At 49.9% G+C, this 20,475-nt stretch overlaps 1 protein-coding gene across 2 annotated transcripts in view; it reads right to left on the reverse strand.

Moving 5' to 3' along the window:
• Nucleotides 1–12,948: 12,948 nt before the first annotated feature.
• USH1C (USH1 protein network component harmonin) overlaps nt 12,949–20,475 on the reverse strand; it is a 50,493-nt gene continuing 42,966 nt past the window's right edge. For both annotated transcript variants that reach the window (XM_016920522.4, XM_016920521.4), the window contains 4 exons: nt 20,097–20,196; nt 17,208–17,317; nt 15,804–15,859; nt 12,949–13,434 (listed from right to left, as the gene is read on the reverse strand). In XM_016920522.4, coding sequence (XP_016776011.4) covers nt 13,422–13,434; nt 15,804–15,859; nt 17,208–17,317; nt 20,097–20,196 — 279 coding nt within the window. In that variant the 3' untranslated portion in view covers nt 12,949–13,421. The remainder of the gene's footprint in view (nt 13,435–15,803; nt 15,860–17,207; nt 17,318–20,096; nt 20,197–20,475) is intronic.

Here is a 20,475-nt window from a genome sequence, read left to right on the forward strand (position 1 = left end):
AACATTCTTGTTCTTGCCCACTTAAGTTTTGGTCCAAGATCACCCTCACGACAGTAACACAATGCAGAAGGGTAACTCCTACGGATGGCCTGGTTGCTTTATACCCTTGAGGCCACTTAAGGTCAAACTCAGCATCTCCTTGCATCCTCTAAAACAGCCAACACCCAGTCCATTGGTTTAAAAAAATGAAAGCTTTACTGAGCTCTTTACAGAGAGCTAGAAAAGTTGTAATTCACACAACTCACAGCAGAAACTTAGTAAACCCCCGCATTTCTCCTGTACCCCCAGTGGTCTTCTCCTTTGTGTGTATCTCATATCTCCTCTTCCTTTCTTCCACACAGTGTCTTTTTTAAAAAACATGCCCATTGTGACCCAGAGCAAGTCAATATTTGCCTTCAGCTTGCTTACCCACTTAGGACTTCTCTAGCAAGTCTTGCTCCCTTCCCAAGCTGCTGGTCATCCCCAAACCTGCTCTCTTCCTGGGAAGATTATTGAGGATAAGATTTTCTCCTTTTTGTTTCACCAATAGTTGTTGAGTGCTTAGTATATGCCAACCACTTTACGTGTTTTAAATCTCACGGTAACCCTGCCTAGTAGTTACAACTATCGGGAGAACTGAGACTCAGAGAGGTTAAGCCCTATTCCCTAGTAACACAGCTGGAGGAGTTGGTGAAGAAAAGACCCAAACTCAGTGAGGCCTGGCTTCAAAGCCTGTGCTGTTAACCACTTCCCAAAGGGATCCTGGGGGTATCGAGGATTTTTCTGCTTCTGAGACTTTGGCTCCTGAGGAAGGAGCGCAAGGCCCAAAGAACAGACCTTTGGGGAAACCTGTGTATCTGTGCCTTTTGCCTTTTCTCTGTGTTAGAACCCGAAAGAAAGGCCTAGTTCTGTCACTCTCATCAGTCGGGGGTCAGATGGGAAGATTCGAGGGTGATGGGGCCCTGCTCCCTGGGGCCTTATACCCGTGGGTGAAGCAGGTACACAAATGACCCTGCAGTGATTTGCTTTGGAGACAGCTGCCACTGCTGATGGAAGGAAATGTGTGTGAACAGCACGGGGACAGCTCTGGGTCTGGCCCAATGCTGTGGAATCCCATAAGGTGTGCTGGCTGAACCCGCTCCCTGCTCAGGGCCACAGTGTTGCAGACTGTCTCTCAGAGTTCAGTCAAAGAGGACTCTGCTCTCTGGCCCAGCCAGGACCTTGACAGATGCCTCTGGCTGGCACAGCATGGCCTCAGCTGTCTGGGCCTGGAGGGTCCTGCTAGAGCTGGGGCCGAGGCCAAGTGATGCGAGGGCACTGCTCAATAACTTCTCATTTCCTGTATGTTCCTCTCTTCTCCCCAGAGGGACTTCAGCTCCTACCCCCTGAGCAGAGCTTGCCTAAAACCAAACTCTGTGGTGGGGAAGTTTAGATCCTGGCATTACCCCTGACCAGCTGTGTGACCTTGGGCTAGTCAACCTCCCTAAGCTGTCAAATAGGAAGAATAACCTCTCTTTTATGGATTGTGTGTGTGAGAAAGCCTGGCACACAGGAGACACTCGAGTCAAGCTTTTCCACTTTCAGGTCAGCCGAGGGCTTCTTGTCTGAAATCCCAAGATGGTCACTGATATTTATTTTTATTTTTATTTTTTTAATAATTGAGTTCCTACCTAGTGCCAAGTCTTTTATTACATTTTCTGGCTCAGTCACCATCTCTCTTTAAAGCAGGTAGTATGATTGCTATTACCAAGTTGAGAATAAGGCAGAGAGAAAACCTTGGTTGACCAAGGGCATCCAGCAAAGAAGGTGTCAGAGTCCGGGTTCCTACTGGGGCAGCCTTCTGAGATACAGGGATGGGCTTAGGCAGGGGTGGGATAAATGAAGAAGGCAAAAACGGGAGTGGAAGCTATCCCTTTGGAAGGGGGTGTGATGTGGTGGGATGGGGGACTTGTCTGGATGCAGTGTCTGCAGAGCAAGCCCCCTGTTCTTATTTATTTATTTATTTTTTGTGGATACGGAGTAGGTGGATGTATTTATGAGGTACATGAGATCTTTTGATAATGTATAATAATCACGTCAGAATAAATGGGGTATCCATCACCTCAAGCATTTATCTTTTCTTTGTGTTATAAATAATCCAGTTATACTCTTTGAATTATTTTATTTTTTGAGACGGAGTCTCACTCTGTCACCCAGGTTGGAGTTCAGTGGCATGATCTCAGCTCACTGCAACCACCACCTCCTGGGTTCAGGTGATTCTCCGGCCTCAGCCTCCCGAGTAGCTGGGATTACAGGCCCACACCACCATGTCGGGCTAATTTTTTTGTATTTTTAGTAGAGATGGGGTTTCACCATGTTGGCAAGGCTGGTCTTGAACTCTGACCTCAGGTGATCCATCTGCCTAGGCCTCCCAAAGTGCTGGGATTACAGGTGTGAACCACTGTGCCCAGCCCTCTTTGAGTTATTTAAAAATGTACCAATAAATTATTGCTGACTGTAGTCACCCTGTTGTGCTATCTAAATACTAGATCTTATTCATTCTATCTAACTATATTTTTGTACCTATTAACCATTCCCCCCTCCCCCCGCTCCTCCACCCTTCCTAGCCTCTGGTACTTCTATTCTCTATCTCCATGACTTCAGTTGTTTCGATTTTTAGCTCTCACAAATAAGTGAGAACAGTGAAATTGGTCTTTCTGTGCCTGGCTTATTTTGCTTAACATAATGATCTCCAGTTCCATCCATGTTGTTGCAAATGACAAGATCTCATTTTTTATGGCTGTATAGTACTCCACTGTGTATAAGTACCACATGTTCTTTATCCGTTCATCTGTGGATGGACACTTAGGTTGCTTCCATATCTTGGCTACTGTGAACAGTGCTGCAACAAACATGGGAGTGCAGATATCTCTTCAATATGCTGATGGCCTTTCTTTTGGGTATATACACAGCAGTGAAATTGCCGGACCATAGGGTAACTCTAGTTTTAGTTTTTTGAGGAATCTTCAGACTGTTCTCCATAGTGGTTGCACGAATTTACATTCCCAACAACAGTGTCTGAGGGTTTCTTTTTCTCCACATCCTCAGCAGCATTTGTTATTGCCTGTCTTTTGGATATAAGCCATTTTAACTGGGGTGAGATAATATCTCACTGTAGTTTTGCTTTGCATTTCTCTGACGATCAATCCCCTGTTCTTACTTAGACTTGGCTGGTTGAGTGCGTTTCCATACATAATGTATATAGTTGACTTCCTTGTTGCAATGGACTGAGTGTTTAGGTACCCCCCACCCCCGAATCCTAATCCCCATGGTGATGGTGTTAGGGGGTGGGGCCATCCGGAGATGATTACATCATGAGGGCAGAGTCCTCATGAATGGGATTAGTACCCTTATAAAAGAGGCCCCAGAGACCTCATTTGCCCCTTCCACCATGTAAGTTTACAGTGAGAAGATGGCCACCTATGAGGAGGCAGGTCCTTACCAGACACCAGTTCTGCTGGTGCCTTGATCTTGGACTTCCCAGCCTCCAGAACTAGGAGGAATAAATGTCTGTTGTTTATAAGTCACCCAACTTACGGTATTTTGTTAGAGTAGCACAAACTAAGCCACTCGTGCACTGATGAAAACTTGCTATATAAATGCAGGTAAGTGTGGCTACACGTGAGACCATGATTCTGTGGGAGAGGAGGGAGAAAGACCCTTCTCTGGTACTTGGCCAGAGAAGAACCTCTCCAGTCAGGGCAAGCAGAAACCTGAAAGGGAGAAAGAGTGTGAGAGAGAGAGTTAGGAGTGAGAGAAACATGGAGACAGACTCACAGCCAGTACCTAGCATTTACCTGCTGTAAGACGACATTGCCAAAGTGCCTCCTCATGCCCCATGTTGAGCCAAAAGGTATTTTTTAGCTAAAATTTGTACACTAAAATTTCAAATCGGTGAATATATTAAATTTGAAGGTTTTTTTCCAGTGTGTCCTTGAGGAGGTAATTATTTAATGATGCAAGTGCTCTGAGGCTTGGGCAGAGGACAGAGGCTAGAGAAGTTCTGTTTAGAAGAGCAACCCCAGCGGTTTGGAGAGAAGCATCGCCTTTTCCACTGAAGCCAGAGAAATCATGTAAAATTCCTCTGCTGCCCCAGAGACCGGTCCCCTGGTGGGTTGGAGTAGGGGAGGAGAGTGTTGAGGTGTTGCTCATTCCCCTAATGGGAAATAACCTGGCTCAGCCAGGGAGTGCACCAATGTGTAACTGAGACAGTCAGTAATGGGCATTTATTAAGCACCTGCTGTGCCAGCTGGGTTCCTCTGTAAGCCTGCGAAGTCAATATTATTGTGTCCTTAGGAAACTGAGGCCCAGAGAGGCTAAGGGACTTGTCCTAGCTCACACAGCCCAGTAAGATTTGGAGCCTAGATTGGAACCCAGGTTAAGCTGGGTCTGCTTTCTGTACTGATGGTTTTCAAAAAATGTGGTCCCTGGGACCAGCAAGATTACATGGGAATTTGTTAGAAATGCATATTCTCAGGTCAGCCCCTAACCTACTAAATCTGAAACTCTAGTCCAAACGTCTGCTTTAACAAGTCCTCCAGGTGACTGTGATTCATGCTAAAGTTTGAGAACCATTTCTCTCCACCACATTGTCTCCAGTTAAGGAATAATAACTGATGGTCCCTGCCCTTAGGGGTTTACAATATGGCTGGGAAAACAAAAGAAATATATGTTTATTTAAAAACAAAAAGTTGTCTGGGAGCTTCCTAGAAGCTTTAGGGGAAGAGGTGGCCTTGAGGGTTGGCCCAGTCTGCACAGGTGAAGAAGATAGCCTGGTTGGGAAGGATATACCAGTGTGTGCAAAGGAGGGGCCGCTGAGATACAATTTTCCAGATGCAGTGAGTGAACAAATGAGTCTTTCTAGGATAGGGTGCACGCTGAGGGGAGTCATGGAAAATAATGGGGTGGAGGGAGGCTGGATTGTTAGTGCTTCAGAACTTTCAGCCAATGAGTTCCCCACATAGCTTCTGCTCCTATAGGCAGCCATCATTCATTTGACAATCTATATTTACGAAGCACCTGCTGTGTGTGCCCAGAACAGGGCAATGGAAGCTAAAAGCAGGCCTTCCCAGAGGCTGTGCTGTTCCCTCTTGGGGATGTCACCTCCAAATCCCCCAGCCATCTGACGACCTGCTTCTCAGCTTTTAGCACTGGGCTCCGTTGTCACTTTCTAGTTAACCCTTTCCTGGTCCTTCCCCGAGGTGGGCTGACTTAAAGGCCCCTCCCCTGCATCCCCCTTCCTAAATGCACTTATGGACTCAGAGTTAGGAGCTGCAGGCCTGAGGTAGCTGCCCGCTGGATGGCTGTTGGACTGTGTCGAGGGTCTGGAATCACATAAGACAAAATTTTGCTCCTTGGTACCTGTCAGGTAAGTGATGGGGCCTGCAGAGTAGTCTGAGCTGGCTCACTGGTCTCAGGATCACCCTTGACCAATGAAGAGTCTGTGGCCAGAGTGGCCAGCTGTGCCACATACAGGCAGAGAGGGAGAGACTCTGCTTCCTTGGAGGCGGCTGCTTTCTGTGCTTGCCGAGAACCTGCTGTCATTGGCCAGCCTGCAACCATCATACTGTTTGCACACGTGGACTGTGGGGAAATAACATTTCCTTGAATTTCTCAGTGCTCCTGTAAAAAGCCCTAGTCTCCTGAGACTTGAAAATGTATATGACATAAAGGAAAAGAAGTTGTGCTTTCACCTTCCTTAGAAGCATTCTGCACTTCATATAAGCATGGGAATCAGATCTGTAGCTACGTGTCTAGTTAATGGTTCTGTTCTAAACGGATAATAAAATGTGTCTACTCATATGAGGTACCTGGAATAGTCAGATTCATAGAGACAGAAAGGAGAACGATGATTACCAGGGGCCGCGGGGCGGGGAGAATGGGAGGTATTATTTAATGGGTACAGAGTTCAGTTTTGCAAGATGAAAAGAGTTCTGGAGATAGGTGGTGGTGATGGTTGCACAACAGTGTGAATGTACTTAATATCACTCAACCGTACTTAAAAATGGTTACAATGGTAAGTTTTATGTTATGTGTGTTGCACCACATTTTTTTTAAGGATAAAAAAATTCTTATCTCCCCAAGGGGGCCAAAGGGTTACAGCTAGGGCTAGGTCCCCAGGCTAAGGACCCAAGGTGCCAGGAAGACTAGAATGCTATCTCCCTACCTAAATCCCTAGGTATTTCTTTATTTTAATTTTTGTGGGTACATAGTAGGTGTATATATTTATAGGGTATGGGATATGTTTTGATAGAGGAATGCAATGTGAAATAATCACATCATGTAAAATGGGGTATCCAGGGCCCTCAAGCATTTATCCTTTGAGTTACGAACAATCCATTATACTCTTTTAGTTATTTTTTAAATGTACAATTAAATTATTGACTATAGTCACCCTGTTGTGCTGTCAAATACTAGGTCTTATTCATTCTTTCTAACTATTTTTTTTTGTACCCATTAACCATCTCCATCTCCCTCCCCACCCTCCCATTACTCTTCCCAGCCTCTGATAACCATCCGTCTACTCTCTATCTCCATGAATTCAATTGTTTTGATTTTTAGATCCCACAAATAAGTGAGAACCTGTGATGTTTGTCTTTCTGTGCCTGGCTTATTTCACTTAACATAATAGCCTCCAGTTCCATTCATGTTGTTGCAAATGACAGGATCTCATCTTTTTTATTGCTGAATAGTACTCCATTGTGTATATGAACCATCTTTTTTTCTTCATCTGTGGATGGACACTTAGGTTGCTTCCAAATTTTGACTATTGTGACAGTGCTGCAGCAAACACGGGAGTGTAGCTATACCTCACAGATACTAATTTCTTGTCTTTTTTTTTTTTTTTGAGATGGAATCTCACTCTGTCACCAGGCTGGAGCACAGTGGTGCCATCTTGGCTCACTGCAACCTCCATCTTCCGGGTTCAGGTGATTCTTCTGCCTCAGCCTCCCGAGTAGCTGGGACTACAGACGCGCGCCATCACGCCCAGCTAATTTTCTTTTTGTATTTTTAGTAGAGATGGGGTTTCATCATGGTGGCCAGGATGGTCTCGATCTCTTGACCTCGTGATCTGCTCGCCTTGGCCTCCCAAAGTCCTGGGATTACAGGCATGAGCCACTGTGCCCCACCACAAATGTACTTTCTTTTGGATATATACCCAGCAGTGGGATCGCTGGATCATATGGTAGCTGTATTTTTAGTTTTTTGAGGAAACCTCCAAACTGTTCTCCATAGAGGCTGTACTAATTTACATTCCCACCAACAGTGTACGAGGGTTCCCTTTTCTCCACACCCTCGCCAGCATTTGTTCCCCTAAGTATTTACATTCAAAAAAGTTAGAGTGAAAATCCAAGATTCTTTCTATCCCTTCTCAAAGAAGAAAAGGTTTTTGTTTTGTTTTTTCCCTTCGCCTCTCAGGAGAGGAGGCAGGGACGGCTGTCTAACTTCTGTATATAAATGGAGAAAACCATTGTTTTTGGTCTCTCACTGAGTGTCCTGCCACTCGGGGAGGAGATTTTTTCCTGTAGGCTTATAACACATCAGGCAGGGATAAGGTCTGGGGCAAGGGAAGCTGACACACTTATTTACTGTAAGGTAACTGACAAGAAATCTGTCTCTTCTACCTCCTGTGTGCATTAAGGATAAAATTAATAAAGATGAATACTAAAACCCCAACATGTACATATGTGTGTACCCACATGCACCCTTTCAACTGGTGGTCTATTGGGGGTCCCTAGGGAAAGGGAAAGAGCTTAGAGGATTTCCTGCAGAGAGGAGAAGTTGCTACAGGTGTAAGTGCTACAGCTGTAAGTGGGGGGGCACAGTAAGGAACAACCCTTTGCCTCAGAGCCTCCCCTTAGGAAACTCCATCCTCAAGAGTGAGATGGGCCCCAAGCTGCTCTTTCTATAGCATTCATCCCAGATTTTAAGTTAATATTAATTTCAGGGCCAAGAACTATTTCTAAGCAGTTTATCTGTATTTCTTTTGATCCTCACAATTCTATGAAGTAAGTTCTATTTATACCCCCTTTATAGCTGAAGAAACCAAAATGAGAATTAAGAAATGTGACCAAGGTCAGATTTCAGTTCTCGCCCCTGGACATTTGGAGAGCAAGTATTGGAACCCTCATATCTTAGCCTTGGGGGTCCTGTGGTCATGCAAGATCACATACCATTTTTCACTCCCAACTGTTGGCCGACTACCCAACCCTGGCAGCTGGGAGTTGGTGAGGGTTCCACATACCAAGAGAATGAACCCCTGGTGTCTTGGCCACAGGCCCCTTCCAGTGTAGGTCGCAGGGAGAGGAAAAGGGAAGAACAGGTGAAAAGGAGGAGAAAGGGCACTTGTGGGGACAAGGGTTCTCAGGGGACACCCCTCTGTGTCTGCCTTAGATCCATTTCTCCTTCTGCAACAGCCCCCAATTTTCCTTTTGGAGCCCACCTTTCCCCTTTACCTAGTCCATGTGGTACTGGAGGGGCTAACTCTAAACCCTGGCTGCATGAGTGGGTGTGTGACCCAGGTCTGGCTAATCAGGGATGGCCACACCCGCATGTTGAGCTAATCAGAGTAAATCCTCAGGATTTAGCTGGAATTATTAGGAAAAAGGTGTGCTTTTCCCCCTGGGGTTGCACTACTTGGTGGAATACATTTAGAATAGCAGAGGCCATCTTGGCATCATGTGGAAAGAGCCCATCTGGGAATGAAGCCAAATAGAGGAGTCCAGAGACAGCACAGTGGTTAATCTTATATGTCAGCTTGGCTGGGCCACAGTGCCCAGATATTTGGTCAAACACATCTAGATGTTGCTGTGAAGGCATTTTCTAGATGAGATTAACATTTAAAGCAGTAGACTTATCCTCCATCATGTGGGTGGGTCTCATCCAATCGGCTCACAGCTTTAAAAGAAAAAAAGTCTTATGTCCTCCTAGGAGGAGAGCATTCTGCCAACACATTGGCTTTGGCCCGGAGCTGCAATATCAGCTCTTCCCTTGTCTCCAGCTTGCTGGCCTGCCTTGCAGGGTTTGGCCCTGCTGGCCTCCACAATTGTGTGAGCCAATTCCTTAAAATAAAAATCTCTCTCTCTCTCGCTTCAATTTCTCTGGAGACCCCTGACTAACACAGATGGCCAGAATAGAGACATCATTTTAATATCTCGATCCAGCCAAACCTGGCATCATATACTCCTGGGTTTTTCACTTAACTGGTCCTCTTCAATTGGATTTCTGTCACTTGGAATCCAAAGGGTTCATTTCAGGAGGGAGCGGTGTGCTCACATTGACTGAAATCTCATTCTATGCCTGGCTCAATGCCCTCCTTTGACAGTTGACCTAGGCCTTAAAGGGTGCATAGGAGTTCACGTAGGCATGAGGAGGACAGGGTAGAGTGAACACGTGCAAAGACACAGAGAAGCGATGGAGCATGGCAGGCCAAGGAAACCAGAGAGTATGATGTGGCAGAAGCAGAGGAAGTCATTTGGCAAGAACTGGGGCTGGCGAAATGGTCTGGGGGCCAGAGGATGTAGAATTTTGGATGCCAGGCTGAGGGGCACATGAAATCAGACTCCGTACATCGTTTCTTTCTCATCCACTTGAAGCAGTATAGCACTGTGGTTAATGACATGGATTCCTGGAGCAGCCCTGCCTGGTCTATACTACTTACTATCTATTTAACCTCAGGTATGTTACTTAACGCCTTGGTGCCTCAGTTTCCCTAATGAAGATAACAGCATTGCCTACCTCATAGGATTCCATGTAATGATTAAATGAGTTGCCACACATTTAGAGTTCAGCACAGTGCTTGACAAGTAGTAAACACCTAGTAGTTCGTAACAATCTTATTCCTACAAAGGCCAGTGGCAGGCTCCTGGGCTGCAAACACCAGGCCCCAGAAAGACAATTGCAGCCCTCTACCCTCTCCCTGCGTCAGGCAGCCCACCTGCCTTCTCCAGGGGGCTGCTTCTGCTCACAGAGGGATGGCCAGCCTGGCCTCCAGAGAGCTGGAATTGTCATTGCAGTGACAGGAGAGAACAGGGCTCTCAGCTCTGGAAACAGATTCTTATCCTCATCTTGGTCTTGGGAATTAGGCTGGAACTGGGTGAGAACAAGCTTCCCAGCCACACAGGCCCAAAGAGAGTCACAGAAGTACAGAGGCCATAAACTCAGCCCTTTCCCCTCTGACTCCCAGATACGGAGGCGAGAGGCTCAAAGCCAGCGCGGCAAACCCTGGGGACTAGCTGTGGAAAGCAACTTCAATGAGATGTGTAGAATGCCAAAAGTTCAGAGTCAAAGGGCATCCTCGGATTCCCAGGCTTTTTAGGTTTGTGTTTCCACTGGGTGGTGCAGAGAAAGGGCACCTCTGCCACCAGCTTAGGGGGATCCTGACAAATCATCCCCTCCTTGGGTTCAATTTTCCTGAACATCCAGTGATGGGGGGTTTAGGGTCTAGGGTGGCAAACAAGGTTCATCTTGTGGGTCAGATTTGAGGAGTGGTAAGTGGCTGCCTGGCTGGCTAGTTAGAGAGTACTGGCCCATGGGCAGTCCTTGCCCTAGTTTTAGCCCTAAAATGCTCAGTCTTGGTCACTGAAGTGGATCCTGATGTCTGGCTCAGTCCTCCCACGGACTCTGGCCCCAGCAGAGTTCCTATGGCTCCCAAAGCGAGTCAGGAGCTGATTTAGATTCTACCTCTATACAAATTCTTTGGCTCTTTCCCTTCCTACCTGGTTAATGTCAATGTCTGCTGGAGAGAACTATGCACTCTGGGTTCAACATGAGACAACTTTCTAATGAGAGTTCATTTCCTTGATGACAATGAAGAGAGCATCACAAAAAAGGAAGCTGAAGCCCATCATAGCCTACGCACTTTGCCAGCCCTCGGTGACCTCCTGGCTGAGGGCTATGCCATCCACCTCCCCCGCCTCCTCTCAGTCCCCCTTCCTGCCCGGCCCAGTGCTCATCCTCCCTGCCCTTCTCCTCTAATCAGGAGCTCAAAGCCTCTTTACCGTCTCACTCACCAAGTCCAGATAAGCGCTGATAAACTCATTCACTCCAGCTGCAGGTGAATTTCCAATGGTGAGATTCCAGGCACTGACTAGCTGAAGGCCTCAGCAGAAATTTTTGTAGGCCACAAGAGGAAGTGACCACTACGCAACAGCAGAACAGTCACTGTTCTTCAGTGGTGGGGAGAAGTGTTCTGCCAACGGCCTGGAATTTGAGACATTCTGATGGGAGCTGCCTTGCCCTCTAGAGCATATGGTGGAAACGGGTGCGCACAGTCTCTGGGACCAGAGTGCCTGGCTGGAGTCGCAGCTCTACTACTTCCTCACCGTGTGACCTGGGGCAAGTGACTTCACCTCTTTGTATATCAACTGTCTCTTAATAAAATGAGGTTGTTGATGATAATACTACCTGCCTCATGGAGTTGTTGATGGAATGTATGAGCTGAGTGCTTAGAACAATACCTGGCACTTAGTCAATGCCATCTGAGTGTGGGCTGCTATCACCAGGCTCCTGGGATGGCCAGGCATGAAGCCCAGGTGTTGCAGTTTGAAACAGCAGACAAGGGTCTAGCCTAGGCCAGGCACATGGGTGACAGCAAATAGGAGCTCCCTCCTCTTACCTGGGTTTTGGAATTTTCTCCAGAACCAGGTTAGGTGCCTGACAGGAAAACACAGGGAGCTCGTCTGCGTGGCTGCTGTCTCTGAGCGCCAGTAATTTGAAGGTCACTGTGGCTTTGTCTTCATCAAGGACATCAGAAAGTTTGGCAGTTTCTCTGCTCCCTCTCTCTGTCCCTACCCATTGATTTCTTTCAGTCCCACATGGTAGTTGCTGCATTTTGGTCTGAGCCCCTCTCCCCTGCCATGATTCTGGGAGGTGTTGAGAGTCTGTCTGTTTTATTACCAAGTTCTCGGGATCCAGCTTGGTCTGCATCCACTGTGGGATGAAGTGGGGGATTCAGCTGAACATAGGGCTGAACCTGGGGGATGGGCAGTGGGTGTGTCCCCGAGGGGCTCTGTAGTGTCCCACGTCAGGAAGGGGTTTTCCTGTGGTCCCCTCACACAGAGGCACTCTCCCTAAGACTGCCTTCCCTTGGGACCCGAGTCCACTTCCTTTCCATACCCAGGGTTTGGTGGGGGAGGAGGGATGTCATAGTCATCCTCTGGTAGGTGTGGTGATCATGACTTGTTGCCCACGGTCCTTGCTGCCTCAGCAGCCATGTTGGGTGGGATGTGACCCCACCCCCGGCCACAGCTGATTGGACCTGTGACTGGTCCCTAACCCAAGGGTTGCCCGCTCAGGTGATTTGGCCTGATCAGATTGTACCACAGGAATTTGGAATGGGGAAACAGAGACGGGGTCAGGCGAGTCATGCTGATACAGCCCCACCCTCTTCCTCAGAGCTAGCAGCCCTGGTCCCTGTCACCAGAAGAACTTTGACATTCCCCCTGCTGGGCCCCCGGGGTTATGCCTTCCTGCCTCAAGCCCTTGCATTTCCCATGAGCTTCTGTGGGATGTGCTTCCACGGAGGGAGTGGACCCTGCCATCTTCCTCCCTCACATGCTGTCGTGGTGACCTCAGGAGAAGCATTGGTGGCCGTGACATTCTTGAAAGAAGCTGGGGCACCCCATATCATGAGGTGACCCTTCGGGGCTCCTGCCTTCAGCTCTGCTTTCTGGAATTGAGCAAAATCCCTGCCACACAGACTTCATCTCCTACCATCTCTGCTGAGAAGACACTGAAGCCCAGCCCAGCCCATCTCCTGCTTTCTCAACCTCTGCTCCAAGCCAGCCCTGGCCATTTGATCACACCCTTCATGTCAGACCCAGATCACAGCACTGGGATCTGTCTATCACCCTTGAATAGGGGCCACAAACCTTATGGTTTTTTGATTTGCAGCCTTGAATCTGCTGCCCAAATCCACACTCACTCCTATAAGCTGGAAAATAAATCTGTTTATTTTATTAATGAGCTCAGAGTAAGGTTTGGAGTGACAATCCTGGCAGCAATTAGAGCAGAGGGCAGAGGAGAGGGATGGAGAGAGAGAGACTCCAGTGGGGTCTTATTAGGGTTCAAGGAAGGAGTCCCCCAGAGCTGGGAGAGACCAAATTCACTGGGCCAGAGGAAAGGAATGAGAGTCTGGATCCTTGAGATCTTCTCCCAAACGGCTGGCTGCTCCCTTTCCTCCACGTTGGCCTTCAGAAGAGTGGCCCGAGCTGTTCCTTATCTGGCCCTGGTTCAGGGCCAAAGGGAGTTTGAGATTCCTGGGTGATAGATTCAGGTCCCAAGGATGCCATGTGGTGTGTGTAGTGTGGCCTCTCTCAAGGCTGGTCCGAGGCTTTGTGTTCACGAGGTGGGGCTGGAGCTCACTGTTTCCTAACGGTGAATTTGGTTTCCCCTTTTGGACTTCAGAAGAAGGTCCTGCAGGGAAGTGGAAACAGCCCAGGTGGATACAGGCTTTGTGGATGCACACTCAGCCCAGCCAGAGCAAGGCCCCACAACGGGGAGTACCCACTCTGGCAGCACAAGGCCCTGCCACCCTTTGGAGACCCCTCTGGGTGCAGGCCCCAAGTGGCTACACAGCAGCCACAGCCACAGCACACAGGAGGCCAGGGAGAAAGCGGGAGGGACACCTGGGATGGGGGAAGGAGGAGACTGGGAGGAACAGGGGCAAGAGTCCCTTGCAAAAGGCAAGTAACAGAAAACATAGGGCCATGCAGGCCACCCCAGAAGCCATGGTCTACCCGGCCAAGTGTCTTGGGAGCATGAGGCCCTAATGTTTTGGGAAAGTTGTAACAGAAAAGTCAAGTCCAGGCTTGGGTCTGCCCCAGATGCTGCCATCTGTGGCTTCAGGCCACACCAAACACCAGTTTCACAGCCACCTGCCAGCTCTGTCCACGGGCACATCCCTATCACAGGGTGAGAAACACATCCTACAGCTGGGTTCCACGGTATATCCCACAGATAGAGCCCAGAGCCAAGGAAGGGAGAAGGCAGAGAAGACCGTTTGGTCTAAGCACGGCTCAGGCCATGACAGGGCACAACAGGACACGAGCAACTCTAATCCACCAACCCTGGTTCTTTGGACCAGCCTTCAAAACCTCTTAATAGCCCTGGTTCTGGCCAAGTGTGGGGGCCATGGTGGAGCAAGAGCTCCCAGGACGTTGGCATTCACAGGAAGGGGAATTTTCACATTCTGTTGAGGACATCTCTTGTGGGCAATTCCAGCCAGGCTTCCTGTGGGCTCCTTCAGCCCCACATGCCTGGTTCGAGGCATTGTCTGTGTCCCTCAGAGAACGGTGCCCAGGGCTTCATCCTGCTCATTTGGGTGCTGCTTGGGACCCAAAGCAGGTCCCAGGGCCGTGATGAGTCAGGACACCTGGGTCCCAAGCAAGTACTACAGACTGGGCTTTGCACCACTTCCCTGAGGGGAGGGCTTTGAGTCTGAGGAATTCCACTGTGGCCAACAGCAGGCCCCAGGCAGCACTTCGGGGATGGCGCCTTGTGTACCCTCCAGACGCCAGTCCAAAGAACCTCCTGAGAGCGTGGGCAGCAGATGGCCACTGCAAGCAGCAGGGACACACAGGGCCCTGTGGCCCGCCTGCCTATTCACCGTGGGCTCCAGCTGCAGGAGGAACCCGTGTCTGTGCACGGCAGCACGGTCTTCAAGGAGCTTTCGGACCGGCTGGGGGCTTTCAGCTACGGAGGAGGGAAGAGAAGCTCTATATACACAGAGCAGAGCAAGAAACACAAAACAGGCTTGGTTACTCCCAGGCAGAGCTCCATGGGGCCTCTCCTTTCACTGGGCTCCTGCCTCGGGTTCTGCCTAGCCCCTGGGTTCCAGAATTAGGAGCTGCGAGACCCTGGTTTCTCCAAGACATGTGTAGAGCTCAGATTCTGCTGGCCACGGGGAGCAAGCAGGCCCAGCCATGACAGGGAGGCAGGGCATGGTCAGTGAGTGGGTGAGTGGTGGGTGGGTGAGGGCTGGGGAGGTGATGGGATGAGGTGAGGATGGAGGTGAGACACCACACAGAGGCAGAGAAACAGAGAAAGGCAGACAAAGAGGTAAGAATGGATGCAGAATGACAAGGACAGAGGAACAGGGACTCAGATACAGGGATGGAGAGAAACAGTAAGAAAGAATAGGAGACAGTAAGAGAGAAAGGGGACCGGGATGAAGGGGAAAGAGGGGGGCAGATAAGAGGTTGACAGGGAGGAAGCAAAGGGTGAAAGAAAGACAGAGAGGGAGGAGGAGAGAAGCAGAGAGACCCACAGGACACAGAGACAGACACACAGGGAATCACAGAGAGAGACAGACTAGGCCAAAGCTCCCTGGAGATCCCACAGGGTGGGGACAAAAGCCTGTGCCTAGAGGCACAGTATGAGTGAATGCAGTTAGACATCAGGAAGACCTTCCAGAGAGTGAAGGATGGACACAGACACCTTCTAACCATCTAATAATGGGGCAGGGGATAAAGTTCTGAGTGGGGAATTCACAATCCTGAGTCTTTTTCCCAACGTCTCTGCTTACCCGGTCTAAGACCTCATGCCTCAATTCCCCATAGTAGAGAAGAATTTGGACAAGACTGCCCGGGAGGCAGCTCAGACACTGCTTAAGGACAATGACTGGGCTCTAGTCCAAGAGTTTTCTAGGAGCTCTGGCTATGAGAAGCTGCGTGCTTGGGCCATTCCTTCAGGCTGGGAGAAGGCTGGGGGTGGGCTGGAGAAAGGTGGCTGAGATTCTGGAGAAGGAAGAAGAGGTCTCAGGCTAGGTGCTTGCACACACTTACAGCTCATCGTCATACTCCTTTGGGGGGCAGACGGCAACCACAAGGTCGATCCAGTCCTGTGGGGAGAAGCCGTGTGACTCTGGGGCACACTCAGTTGGATGGTGCATCTGCCCCGGCACTCCATCCCCATTTCTGGGCCCCACGGCCCAGGATCAGCCAGGCTGCACCTTCTTCCCACGGGCCCACCTGGGCCCCACTGTGACTTCCATGGTCTGAGGACGTTTCTAGTCTCTGAGGCTTCGGGACCATGGAGGACAGGGCTGCAAGGCCCTTGAATGACACTCAGCTCCCAAATGTCGATCTATGGACCGGGGACAGGCAGCAACCTCAGAATAACTTGGGGGAACTTCTTAAAAGTGTAGGCTCGTAGACTTGGCCCCCAGAAGTCAAGGGTGAGTCCTGGGAAATAGTACTTTTAACAACCTCTCTGGGTAATTCCGACGCACTTTCTGATGCACAATCAAGTGGGGGACTTCTGGCCCAGCTTTTTGATCCTAACACCTGAATCCCTTTTACTGCCATCCTTGACTTGCCCCTCATTCTCCCTCCTTGGCTTGGGTGTATCCCCTGAAAAGTATTGGAAATATCACTGGGCCCCTCTACCATGAGCTGGTTCCTAATATTGAGCTGAAATCTCTCTCTCTTTCCCCAGGACTTCCCTCCATCCAATCCAGGTCTTCCCTCAAGAATCAGAGAGAACACTTCTGCTCCCCCTGCCCTAATGCAGACCTTCAGATAATCAAAGATAGTCATCATGTTACCCGTGAGTCTCCTCTTCTCCACATCCCTTCATGTGGGTCCCAGGCCCATCTGGTCAGCTTCCTCGGCACTGAACTTAATACCTCAGGCTCCGCTGCCTGCATACAGTTGCACAGGTTGTGCATTGCACAACATGAGCAGGCACCATTCACACTACAGTCTGTAAAAGGGCACCCCCTCAGATTATGTAGTGCACAGCCTGGGCAACCTTATGCAGTGACCCTGATCCAGGTGGGTGTCTAATGAGTGCAGAGCAGATTCCCACCAGCCCCTCCTTCATCCTGGGTTCTCTGCTTTTGTTAATGCTTTCTGGTAGCCCCCGGAATTCTCTTGATTCTTGTTCAGTGTGCACTTAGAAAAGACCTTAAGTCTTTTTCTTGGGTGACCTGCCATGCCCTGGCTTCAGGAGTCTGTTTAAGCCACTGGCTTTTTGGATCCAAGGTCAGGAATAGACATTTATTTTTCTGAATCCCATCTTGTCAGATTTAAACCACAGGCTGGATGGGGTATGGTGTCACCAAAGTGTTGCCTGGACTCCAGATGCCCACCCTGGAATGAGGCATCCTATTGCGAGGCCTGGCTGCAGAGGCCAGGGTTGGAGGCAGGCAGGTGAGGGAGGAAAGGAGGGAGGGGCCTTATTCTTACCCCGCCCTGATTCCAGGCCTTCTGCAGGGCAGCCTCAGCCTCAGCCAGGGTGTAGTCTGTCACAGTCTTGCCGTTGATTGCCATGATCTCGTCCCCTTTCACAATGCCACCTGCAGGCAGATGAGGCTGATTGGCCAACTGGGCTGTATGTGACATGTGCCTGGCCCAGGGCTTGGCAAAGGGGGGTCATTGCCAGACAGCAGAAGAGACCGGAGCCTGGGTTCTGAAAGCTCATGTGGACTCAGAAAGCATGAGGGGAAACTAGCCACCTGGTTAGTGGCTAGTCAAAGGGCATTTCGTCCCTGTCCCTTCCACACCCCCTCACCCCAGCTCAGGAGAACCTGGATATCATTGATGATGAGCCTCTGTTATTACAGAGGGACACAGACCTGCATTTCCAGCACAGTATGAGGCCTGAGTCAATTCTGCCAGCCAGCCCTCCCTGTTGCCAGTCATGCTGGTCTGTTCAGGTCCCTGAGCTGCCATGCTCTCTCCTGCCTCAGAGGCTTCATGTCGCTGTTCCCTACCTTGCTTTCTCTTCTTCTAGGTCTGAGAGGAAATGTCAGAGGGGGCTTCTCTGACCCCCGCTCAGTCGAATGTAGATCTTGCCTATTCTCTCACAGCATCCCAATCTTTTCTTATTTGGCATTTTCCACAATTCGTAATCATTAATCTGTTTGTTTACTGGTGGTCTCTCCCACCACACTGTCAGCTCCACATGGGCAGGGATTGTCTTTTTGGTTCACCATAATATCCCCAGCACTTAACATAATGCCTGACACAAAATAGGACCTCAGTAGATATTTGTTGAATAAATGAAGCTGTAATAAGGTGCTCCTGAAAGAGTTGCCTGGGATCTAATAATTTTGGGGAAAGCTGAGTTATAAGCTGAACAGAGCTACTCACTACAGGATTTGTCAGTCTTGAATGTGCTAACATGCACTGCAGCTTTCCAAGAGGTAGACAGATTGCGCGTGGTTTTCCACACCTCTTCGACATCAGAGCCCTTTTTGGAGGAATTTCTCCCAGTCCTGATGTCCACACAACACTCTCCAGGTTACATTGAAATAGATCACCCAGGAGCCTTGTGGCATGAAGGCCCATAGGAATGTGATGTATGATACTGACAATGGTGGCCATGGCGGCTTAAAACACACGTGCTCCTAGGGAAGCTTCATCAGTGACTGGTTATGTTCAAAGCAGTGTAGGACCAAACCATAGAAAGCAGTTGCCTCTGTGCAGTGCAACTGGGGATGGGTGACTTTCACATTTTCATTTTGTACAAATCCATGACAGAGTCTCAGGGGCAATAAGGCAGTGGTTGGGTTGGGGCTTTGTAAGTGGTAAGGACCCAGGAGAGTCACCCATCCATCCTGGTCCCCTCTCTCTGCTAGACACAGCAGGCAGGTATCACAGAAATGTCACCAGGTGACAGAGAAATGAAGACAGAAGAAGAAGGTGGGGCCTGGGTGGGCACTGATGGGCTGGGGCAGCTGCCCAGCTGGGCAGTCCCCCTTCTATGGCTGAAATGAAAGCTTAGAGTGTGAAGTCACCAAGGTCATGGGTGCAGAGCTGGACTTGTATCCAGGGCTCCCAATGCCCATACCTCACCTTAGTAACCCACAGAGGCCTGGTTGCCAGCCCCCAAGGGCCTTTCCCGTCCCTGTTTCCTGCCCCTTACCTCTTACCACCTCCATTCTACCACCTCCAGCTTATGGTACAGCCTGGCTCCAGCCTAGGACTGCCTGGAAGGGATCTGCTCATAGGGTCCCCCACTCTGGCCTGGGAAGGTAAGAGGCCTGGGGCTCCTCCTCCAAGGGCACCTACATCTCCACAAAGGGCCACAAAGGACTCAGGAGCTTCCTTGAGATGGAAGAAGAAATCACCAATGGTGGGGTTTCAGACACTGTCCGACAGGTGAAGGGGGTGATGGTTTGAAGCAAGAGACTGTGCCTGGGGTCTGCAAAGATTTCATTCATCAGCAGAGGGTGTTTTTGTAGATAAGGGGATAAAGAACAAAGCAAAATGAGAAGAGAGACACAGGGTATGGGGACCTCTGGCCCTCTGGGAGGGGACAAGGCTGCAGAAGACCTCAGACAGAGGTGGCACTTGTGCTGGACAGTAAAGCAAAATGACCAAACTGCCTGGATTCAAGTCCTGCCTCCACCTTCTCCTGGCTGTGTGTCCTTGAACAAATACTTTAACCTCTCTGAGCCTCAGTTTCCTCAGCTGTAAAATAAGAATAATAACAGAACCTGCTTTCAGGGTTGTTGTGAGGATTAAGTGAGTTAATATCCGTGAAACGCTCAGACACAGGGCTGCAAACCAGATGAATAGCTTCTGGCACATGGCTAGTTCTGGCCAAACGTTCGGCTCTTATCATCACTGAAAGGACAGGCAAGGTTTCGGGGGTTTCCACGTGCTGCTCCTCTTCCTCGAAAGCTCTTTCTCCCCTTCGCGAGGCTGACATTGACTAATGCTCAGCTCAGGGTTCGCCCCTCTGAGGAGCGCTCCTGGCCTCCCACTTCCTCTTGGTGGGTTAGAGGCCCCTCAGGGTTCCCACAGCTTCCCTCCACTCTGAGTTCCCCGTCAGCCCTTAGCAGACCATGCTGTGAATTTCAGTATCTGGCAATTCTGAGTCCGTCTCCCACCCTGGCTGGGGACCCCCTGAGGGCACGGTGGCATCTGGCTTGGCTGTGTACTCACAGGTCCCGGCACCATCCCATGCCCCCAGGGATTGGACAGGCAGTCGGATGGATGGACCCGAGTGGGAGGGCATTCTCCAGCAACCGTCAGCCCACTCCAAGTGGTCACCTGTTTGCTTTCCTGGAGGGCCCCGTCTAACCACTGTATCATCCCCAAACCTGGGTGTGGCTGGTCTCCACTCACCATGCCGCTCAGCAGCTCCCCCCTCATACACAGCAGAAACGACCACCTTCCCAATGGGGGAGTCCACACCGCCTTCCAGGGCCAGGTCTAAGGATCCCTCCTGGTTAGAGGAAAACACGCCTTAGGGAGCCAAGCAGACAGCAGCCTGTGGACACCTGGGCACCAAGGAGTCTCTTGACAGAGCCACAGTAAGAGTGGAAGAAGCCATGGGGCCACCGGCAGTGCCATCTGGAGAAAACGCAGCCTCGGTGCCAAGTGGGGCCTGGGTATGTGGCCCTACAACAGAGGGGCGTCTCCGTGGGAGAGGGGAGGACAGTGGGGACCTGAGAGACCACCCAGGAGTGACCTTGAGAGTAGAAGCAGGAGACCAAGGGAGGAG

The sequence above is a fragment of the Pan troglodytes genome, chromosome 9 (genome assembly GCF_028858775.2).
Source record: "Pan troglodytes isolate AG18354 chromosome 9, NHGRI_mPanTro3-v2.0_pri, whole genome shotgun sequence".
In the NCBI taxonomy this organism is placed as follows: Eukaryota; Metazoa; Chordata; class Mammalia; order Primates; family Hominidae; genus Pan; species Pan troglodytes.